This window comes from Verticillium dahliae, genomic scaffold (genome assembly GCF_000150675.1).
Source record: "Verticillium dahliae VdLs.17 supercont1.23 genomic scaffold, whole genome shotgun sequence".
NCBI classification, from domain to species: Eukaryota; Fungi; Ascomycota; class Sordariomycetes; order Glomerellales; family Plectosphaerellaceae; genus Verticillium; species Verticillium dahliae.
In genome coordinates this window covers 139,867-149,084 of record NW_009276931.1, presented here as the reverse complement: position 1 = coordinate 149,084, position 9,218 = coordinate 139,867, and the positions used below count along the sequence as shown (strand labels likewise).

The following is a 9,218-nucleotide window of genomic DNA, read 5'->3' as shown; positions in this document are numbered from 1 at the left end:
AAAAAAAAAAAAAGTAACAAGCTTGAGTAGCCTGGAGCGCAATGGCAAGCAAAATTTTTGGACAGGCCACCCCAGGCCCCCCGAGCCCGGGGACTGTCAGCCGACTACTTTTTAGGGAATGCGAGGTCGGCCCCCAGGGCCAGACCCGAAGCCCAGAAGGTGGCGGGCCCCCCCCCCCCCACTGACCCTGGCGCTGTCTAGCCCAGCCTTTGCCTGTGACCACTTTCCTACCTACTAACTCCAACCTCACGACTACCCCAGCGCATCCACCTTCCATATACAAACACACACACACACACACACACACTCACACACACCATCCTTCATCGTTGCATCAACCGCGATTGCGCGGCGTCACTGTCTCTTGAGACCCAGACTGCGTTCCTTTCTTGCGTCGCATCCATCATCACACCTACCGCCTAGGCTCAACACGACACGTGCCATCTGACCACGTCATCGACATCCCATCTGTGCGAACCTCAGAACACCCACCATGTCGGCCAGCAAGGCAGCGCAGAAGCGGGCACGTCGGGATTCCGGACTGTTTCTCGTGGGCTCCTGGGCTAACGTCATCTCAGTTGACTCGCGAATACAAGACCATCGCCGAGAACCCACCCCCATACATCGAGGCGCATCCCTCCGAATCCAACATTCTCGAGTTCGTACCTTCCCCTTGCGTCTATGAATCTATGAACGCCCCGGCTAACGTCTCTCCCCCCACTTCAAAGATGGCACTACATCATCACAGGCCCCGAAGACACACCCTACCACGGCGGCCAGTACTGGGGTACCCTCATGTTCCCGCCGACATACCCCTTCGCCCCGCCGGCCATCCGCATGCACACGCCCTCCGGCCGCTTCCAGCCATCGACCCGCCTCTGCCTCTCCATCTCTGACTTCCACCCCAAGTCCTTCAACCCGGCCTGGGAAGTCTCGACCATCCTCATCGGCCTGCTGTCGTTCATGACCTCGGAGGAGATGACGACGGGCTCCGTCTCGAGCACAGCCGCCGAGCGCCGCGCGCTGACGGCCCGGTCACGGTGGTGGAACTCGACGGGCGGCGGGTCGCACGCCCGCGCCAACCCGGCCGGCAAGGGCAACGTCAAGGCAGGCGACGCCGGGGCCAAGTTCCGCGCCGAGTGGCCCGAGGTCGACGCCAAGAACTGGGACACGATGAGGGAGCAAAAGGTCGACATGGCCACGGGCCACGTGCCGACGGCGGCGGGCGGCGCGAGCTGTCGGCCGCCGCAGCTGGGCATCGGCGCTCACGGGGGCGGCGGCGGCGGCGGCGGCGCCAACAGCGCGCATCAGGGGCGCGCCGTCGTCGATGCCGTCGTGCAGCAGCGGGATGCCGGCACGGGGTGGCTGCATCGGAACAAGCTGCTCGTGGCGGGGGCCGTCGTGTTCCTGTATGTGCTGCTCGCGAGGGTGCTCGGCAACGGCGAGTAGAGGGGTACTATGTGTGCAGAGAGGCTGGTAAAGAGACAGACGGCAACGGATATACAGGGAGCATGCGTGGCGTTGTTGGCTTTGGCAAGCTGAGGATTGGTGATGGCCGTTGAAGGGACTCCCAATGCTTTGGTGTAACATGATGGTACTTGCGGCTTTCCTCTTGCCTTCTGGAATTGTGTTCAATCTACGCGTTTGGCGTTAGTATGGATGTACGGAACGTAGTATCGTGGCATTCTAACTCGGACGGCATACCATCTGCTGGAGAACAGGTTTGTAGTCCATTCCGGCCGTTGCTACTGCTTACGTATCGCCTCCATGCAAGAGGGCACTTGTCAGACAAGATGCGTCCTCTTGGTCGTTCATTTTGCCAGTCATCAGACGTCATCAGACTGGAACGCAGAAAAGTTGAGCCTCTGCCAGTTGGTCTCAGATTTCAGACAAAGCCAACGGCGAAGCCGATGATGCCTGTCATTCACCGACGCACCCACCCGGTCAGCGCTCACCGAATCGAAATAGAGGCACAGATGGACGGCTCATTATCGACCGTGCAGGGATGGGGCGGGCCAATCTCACCTCACCCTACCATCCATCCTCTGCCTGGCCTGGCGCTGGTCGCCTGCGGTGCTGCTCAATCGTTTTGCGGGGGGGATAAAATTTGTGACGCAGCCCCGATTTTTTTTTTCCCTGGCCCAGCTCCGGCCGCCGCCAACTGCCCTGGGAAGGGAAAAAAAAAATCCCAGCACCTACCCAGGTAAGGTAGGCACCTATATCGAGCACCGCACTGGAGCAGGAGCGCCTTGGGTAGAAATCAAGCAGGTACCTTGGTACCTTACCTAGAAGAAGCTCTGCTGCCTGCCAGGGCTTTTGGAGCCAGGAAAAAGGCAGATAGACGCTGGCAGCATCAGTAGCTTCATCCGCATCACCTCTGAATATCGTCCATCTGCGTATTCCATTCCCAGCATCAACGTAGGCCGCCACTGAGCTTGCTGTCGAAGCCGTTCTGCCTGCTATCGAAGTCGTCCTGGCGTCGGACCTACATCACCTGCAGCTCGCGCCCGTCGCCTGGCCCCAGCATCATCTCCACCCTCGCCTCTCTGCGCGCGCGCGCACCCTGCATCATCCATCGTCTTCTGTCGCCCTCTTTCCACTCCTCTCCACTCCACCACCCACCCCCCCCCCCCCCTTCCTTTTCCCTGTTCTGCCTCTCCTTCCACACCCAAGCATCGTCACTGGCACTCGAGCCGTCACGCATTGGAGCTTTGCAGATGCTCTAACATGCTTGTCGACTTCTCCTCCGGGCCAGGCAACTAAGAGTCACGCCTCTCGTCGAGCTCCGGAGTCTCTATCGTCGTCTGCATCGACCCTCGGACCTTGCACCTTCCCGCTCTCGCCGTGTCCGCGTTTTGTCGCTGCCACGTCCGAACACCTCGCAAGCCGTCCTCCCACGCCTTCCCAGCCTCTCTCTCTCTCTCCCTCTCTCTCCGCCAGTCCACCACGCCTCAACATGACCTCCGCTAGCGGCGCCGGCAAGCCTGGCAAGAAGGCCTCTGCCGCCCGCCCCCTCTCCGGCCTGTCGCTGAAGCCCGCCATCCCCTATGTCTACCTCAACCGCCGCAACAACAGCACCGCCAAGCAGACCTCGGCCGCCCAGCCCAACACCACGTCCAACGGCTCTTCCCTCAAGATTCAACACAACGCTGAAGCCGCGACCCCTGAGACTGTCGTCACCGTGCTCGACACCAAGGAGGACGCTGCTGCCGAGGCATCGTCCACGGCTGCGAGCAACATCGACGAGGAACAGTCTGGTGAGAACCTACCACCTACCTAACGCTGTCTTGACTGCCGACCCCTCTGCAAGCATGCGTGCTGACTTGCTCATTAGCTACCTCGACTACCCAGCCCGAGCTGACGCCCTCCGCCTCGACCTCGACCGACCTTGCTACCGAATCCACGCCTGCCGTCGAGCAGCCCGAAGCCGAACCCATGCCCGTCGAATCTCAGTCCGCCGAGGAGCTTGACCAGAGTTCGTATAACCAACCGCACCCGAATGCCCGCCGCTTCTCACACGAGTCTCGTCACACAGCTACTACTCCTGCTGAGCCTCTTGGCGAACCTGTCAATGGTACGTCGAGCCCTTGTCAGTCATCATGACGAGATGCCGCCGCTCTAGTCCCTGGATTCTGACATGCTCCCTCTAGACACGGCCCCTACGCCTGCTGCTGTTGTCCCTGCTCCTGCTGCTGTCCCACACCAGGCCGTCATTTCTCCGACTCCTTACAGCATGCCTCCTGCTTTCCAGCCAACCCCTCGTGCTCTGGGCCTGGGCACCAACGGCGACATGCGGCCCTTACCCCGCCACGGGCTCAACGGTCCGGCTCACATGCACCACCCGCACCCCAGCAACGGCAGCCTTCAGTTTGGCCACTTTGACTCGAACAACTCGTCGCCGGCTCCTCCTCCCCATTCGGCCGGGTTCGCGCCGCCGCCCGGGCTCGGCGGCCTGCCCAACGGTCAGCGACCCTTCCCTGGTCATGGCCATACGGCTTCGGGCCATGGATACCCTCCGCAGATGCCCTACGGCACCGAGTTTGTGCCCGTCACCTCGGGCGACGCCTTCGGCCGTTCCTCTGTCGCGCCTGCTGGCATGGAGCACTACCCCCACCAGGTCAACAACTACGGCCCTTCGACGCCCCACAGCTTCCAGGACTCCCACTCCTCCCACCACGCGGGACGAAGCTGCCGCCTTTAGCCAGCATCACGGCCATGGCGGCCCGAACGGCGTCGTGGCAAACCACGATGATCGTCGTCACCACCACCATCACCAGCAGCACCAGCAGCATCAGCACCAGCATTCGGCCTATGGTCCTGCCCACCAGAGGATGATGTCCAACCACATGCCCCCGCCGCACATGATGCAGCAGCAGCAGATGCAGGAGGCACAGAACAGCGTGGAGGGTTTGTTTGGTTACCTGCAATCCCAGTTCACTGACCTGACATTTGTCGACTGCACGCTCGAGCTTCGTTACCTCGATGACCGCGCGCCCCCTGTTCGCATCCCTGGCCACCGACTCGTCTTTGCTCGCAGCCAGCCTCTGCGTAACCTGCTGCAGACCACCAGCCACAGTGACAGCCACTCTCGCGGAATGGACGCGGAGACCATCCTCCTCAAGACGGACGACAAGTACATCAATTCGAGCACCTTCTGGATGGCCATCCAGCGGCTCTATTCCTTCCCTCTCCTCAGTGGCCCTCCCGAGGGAGCTTCCATGGGCGACGGCAACCTGACGCTCGCCGGAAACGCGGATACCCGCTTCGACTTTGCCCTGGGCTATGCCGCCGCCGGAAAGCTGCTGAACTGGGACCCCATCATCCAGCGCGGTATGCAGGTGGCAGCCGACCACCTGAGCTGGTCGACCCTCGAAAAGGCGCTGGAGTTCATCCTCGGTGACCTGCCAGGCCGTGCGTCTGCTGACCGCCATGCTCCTTTTGCCTACGGCGAGCAGGTCCAGATTCTCATGACGGGCGTTATTTCCTTCATCATCAACAACTTCCCCGCTTACTTCCGCCTCGACACCTCGGTCGCGGACCCCGAGTCCTTCGCCCGCATCCCTAACGTGCCGGCACCGGCCAAGTCGACGGGCACACCGCCTATCGCTCACGGCACCTCCGTCCACCTGGGAGCGGGCCGACGTGCTCGGCCCATGCACATCAAGTTTGGCGACATGGGCGGCTCGTCAGCGTCCCAGGACCAGGACGGTGCCAACGGCGAGGTGCCAAACCTGACACCTCAGCAGCGCGCCGTCAACTCGACTCTTTCGCGCGTTCTCCTCAACCTTCCGTTCGCCTACCTCAAGCCCGCCCTAGAGTCCAGCGTCTACGGCAATGTCTCGAGCTGGGCCAACTCGGAGGCTCGCCACCAGATCATGGTGTCCGTCGTGTCGGAGCGTGAGCTGCGGCGTCTGCGGGCACTCGAAGGTGTCAAGGAGGGACGCGTTCCGCACGCGGGACAGATCCGCCACTCGCTGCAGAGCGTGGAGCCACGCAACGGCGGCGACGTGTGGCACATTCTCGGATGGCAGGAGGAGATGGTTCCCTACCACGGCGAGGGCGCCTCGCTGGGCCGCAAGTGGACTCCGCTGATGTACGCGCGCGAAAACGGCGGCTCGGACCACCAGCACGCCGTGGCTGCGTACCCTTAGGCGAGGGTTCGCATTCGATCATGAGTAACGACGGTGGACTGCAAGCAGCAGTAGCAGGGCAGCAGCCACGCACGGCTGGTTGTTCTGCTTCTGTCTCACGGCAGCCACGACGACCGATATGACGAGTTGCATTTGCATCATGCGCACAAAAGTTTGATTCCCCCCCCTTGCTTTTGGTTTTGCCGTTGTTTACGCGCCGTCGCGCGATGGGGCAATCCTGCGATGCCCCTGGGCCGGCTATTGTCTGGTTGGGACGGGCGGACTGAAAGGGAAATGGTGAAGCAGGCCTCGTCGGTTCGACCTCGCGGTCGCAAGCCCGTGTGGGGATGGTCTTGACGGGGCCGGCGTCAGTGTTTTCAAGACTGCGGTCCACGGGTCATGCACAGGATGGTGGGGAAGAGCGCCGCCGAGGAGGGACAGCGCGGGCCCATCAGCAGAGTTGTGCGGATGTCATGAGGGAGCGGGACGAAGCGTGGTGATACCCTTGGGGTTGAGCGAGATGGATGAGCATGTGAGCCAGGATGGTTCACGTTCGCGCGAGAAAGGCTCGTTTGGACACGATAGGCCGACGAGTGCCGGGACTGTCCCTGTGTAGGATGGATCCAGGGACACACTCGATTCTCTCCAAGATGAAAGCTTCTTTGTGCAGCCTGGATTTTTGGGAGGCCGAAGTGAAGCACAGCGTTGGGACGACGGCAGGGTTCGAGGCCAGGGCTTGTGATCGTTACACCGTTGGTAGTCCGTAATGCATTGTCGCGTTAGACAGCTTGAGCATGTGTGACTGCTTGGCGGCCGTGATTCCAGTGCAATTCCAATGCTCGTCCACTAGTGACAGACGGCCATCTTGACAAGGGGGAGACAACAAATACGATGGGTAGAGGCAGGCTGGGGTTCTGAATGTTTACTCGAGTCTGCGCTTGTGCATGAGCATGTCATCAAACGGCGTGGGGAAAGGCAGAACAGGGGCAAGGGGGGTAGGCGCTGATAGGCCGAGACACGTGAATTTGCGCTAGGAGAGCTGGAAGGGGCAGTCGAAAGGCCGAGGCATGTGCCCTGCTTGCCTCCAAGGTACTTGCCTCTGCTGCGACCCCTTCTTTCCTTCCCCAGTGTAATGTACCTATGCTCCTGCTCCCGCTGCAGCAGCTCCCCCCTCGCCCATTCCCCAGGTTTTCGAACCATCCAAGATTCTTTCGCCATCCCACCCCTCATCCCTCTCCTCCATCCCTCCTCATCTTTCCCTTTCCTCTTTCGTAGCACAGATGAACGACGCGACGGACCGTGCAAACCCGCTCGACGAGACGACTGATTGACTTTGCTCTGACGGCCTATACACTATTGCGCGACCTTGGTACGTCCCTCTGAGGTCATTGGCCGGATGCATTCCAGCTCGGCTTCCCACCTTGAGGGGGGAGGGCTTTCGGCTAACGTCAGCGATGCTAGATAACGCGCCCATGAGACTTCCTGCGACTGTCTGAACACTCGATTTCTTCGGCTGCATTGCGATTCACTCTTGTTCTAGACGTCGCCCCTTTTTCTCTGCACCACTGGCAGTCGAGCGGCTGTCCCCCCGCAGTAGAGCGGCACCTCTCGACAGGAACCGATGACCTCGGCCGCACCGGGGCCGTCGCGCCCGCCCAACGCGCCGCGCACTCTGACGCCCAAGTCCGTCTCCGATCCCGTCCTGCGCAACGCCCTGCGCTACACCATCTCAGCGCGCGAGTACGCCACGCTGCACAAGTATGTCATCTCGCGGTCGCGCGTGCTGAGGCGGACGGCGCCGAGCGTGGCGACGGTCGAGAAGATGGTCGACGGCGACAAGGCTGGCCGACGGTCGTCGCATGCTGTGCCGCCGAGCGACGGCTACAACACGCGGGCGATCCGCGACGCGCTGCGCTTGTTTGTCGGCACGGCGGCGGGCATGAAGACGTATGATGTCTTGATGAAGAGAGTGCTCGGCCAGAGAGAGTACGTTTTCCTGGGCTGTCCCTGCATGGCCTCCTTGCAAGGCAGGCCACCATGGTGTGAAGCAACTTGCACTGACCCAAACCACAGCACAAACGCGAAGAAGCAACCGCTGTACAACTCGCCCACCTTCCGTCTATCGCTTTCTCTGTCCTCCATCCTGCTGCTCTATCGCCTGCTCTTCCGCTTCATGTCAAGGTTGCGCGGCCACCTGCTCGACGATGCGGCAATCCCCTTCCGACGACGCAATCCCCGTACCGCCGCCACGCTGACGTCGCCCTATGCGCCCGCCGTCGGTGCCTCGCTCGCCGGCCTGGCCCTCGGCGTGTACCCGGCGCAGCAACTGCGCGTGTCGGTCGCCATTTACGCCATGTTCCGCGCCCTCGAGTTCGGCTGGAATCTGTGCGAGGGCGAGGGCATGATCTGGGGCTTCAAAGCCGGCGGCCGCGTCAAGAGGGAACGGCCCTGGTGGTGGGGCAGCTGGATGATCCAGCCCTTTGCCTTTGGACAGCTGCTGCACGCCGTCGTCTTTGACCGTGACTGCTTCCCCGCGGCCTACGGAAACCTCATCTTCAACAACTCGACAGCCTATCTGCAACATAGGCCCGCCGGATACCCGAGCCACCTGGTGTGGCCCAAGACGTGGGACATTGTCGACAGCCTTGCGCAGATGGCAAAACTCAACTGGCCGTACGTACATGGCGCGCGCTGCTTGGGTCGAAGAAGACAGCTAACAATTGACAGACCCTACATCTCGCCCACTCTGTTCCCCAACAAGGAAACGCTGCCGGCGTCGCTCGCCGCCGTCGCGCCCCTGACCTCGACAGCACACCCCATCATCACCTCTCTCTCCTGCGCGACCCTTCACCCGTCTGACCCGTCTTGTCTGCGCACGTACCTGCAGTTCTGGCTCAGCTCGTTCCCGCCCTTTATGCGCATGCTCCTCGGCTTCTACGGCGCGTTTGCCATTCTGCCCAACGCCGGCGCCAAGCTCTACCACGCGCCGGTCGCCGTCCTGACCAAGGTGCTCGGCCGCGCGCTGCGGAGCTCGACGTTCCTCGCCGGCTCCATCTCGACGGCGTGGGCCTCGATCTGCGTGTTCCAGACGTGGCTGCCGCGCCACGTGCTGCCGACGCTGCGGTTCTTCCTCGGCGGCTTCATCGCCGGTCTCTGGGCCTGGGTCGAGCGGAAACAGGGCCGGGGCATGTTCCTGTACTCGGCGCGGGCGAGCGTGGACTCGCTGTGGAAGGTCGGCGTCAAGAGGCGGTGGTGGAAGGGCATGCGCGGCGGTGACGTGTGGGTCTTTGTCGCGGCGCTCATGGTGACGGGCGTCGTGTACGAGAGGGACGCGCGGGCGATTCGCGAGGGGAGCTGGCGCCGCGGCGTCAGCTGGATCCGGGGCGAGGGCTTGCGGGATTGGAGTCTCGAGGAGGAGGAGGTGCAGGGGGAGAGCGAGGGCGAGGGGCGGGAGTAGAGGCTAGTAATGCAGTGTGTACGAATTCGTTCTACGCAGGCTGTCTAATTCTATGCCATATCGTCATTGTGTTTGCCCATGTCGTTCTCGTCGCCCTCGCGTTGTGCGGACCGAGTCGTCATGCCGTTTCC

The 9,218-nt window shown here is 62.0% G+C and overlaps 3 protein-coding genes across 3 annotated transcripts; all 3 read left to right on the top strand.

Annotated features, from left to right (window-relative positions):
• Positions 1-493: 493 nt before the first annotated feature.
• On the top strand, positions 494-1,449 carry VDAG_09101 (ubiquitin-conjugating enzyme; the record flags this gene model as incomplete). Its single annotated transcript, XM_009655403.1, has 3 exons — positions 494-550; positions 579-658; positions 729-1,449. 3 exons carry the CDS (start codon positions 494-496, stop codon positions 1,447-1,449), a joined length of 858 nt encoding a protein of 285 aa, XP_009653698.1.
• A 1,507-nt stretch (positions 1,450-2,956) lies between these two features.
• On the top strand, positions 2,957-5,651 carry VDAG_09100 (uncharacterized protein; the record flags this gene model as incomplete). Its single annotated transcript, XM_009655402.1, has 3 exons — positions 2,957-3,257; positions 3,651-4,117; positions 4,206-5,651. 3 exons carry the CDS (start codon positions 2,957-2,959, stop codon positions 5,649-5,651), a joined length of 2,214 nt encoding a protein of 737 aa, XP_009653697.1.
• Positions 5,652-7,251: 1,600 nt separating this feature from the next.
• Positions 7,252-9,151, top strand: VDAG_09099 (uncharacterized protein; the record flags this gene model as incomplete). Its single annotated transcript, XM_009655401.1, has 3 exons — positions 7,252-7,616; positions 7,704-8,303; positions 8,358-9,151. 3 exons carry the CDS (start codon positions 7,252-7,254, stop codon positions 9,085-9,087), a joined length of 1,695 nt encoding a protein of 564 aa, XP_009653696.1. The 3' UTR covers positions 9,088-9,151.
• Between the last annotated feature and the right edge of the window lie 67 nt (positions 9,152-9,218).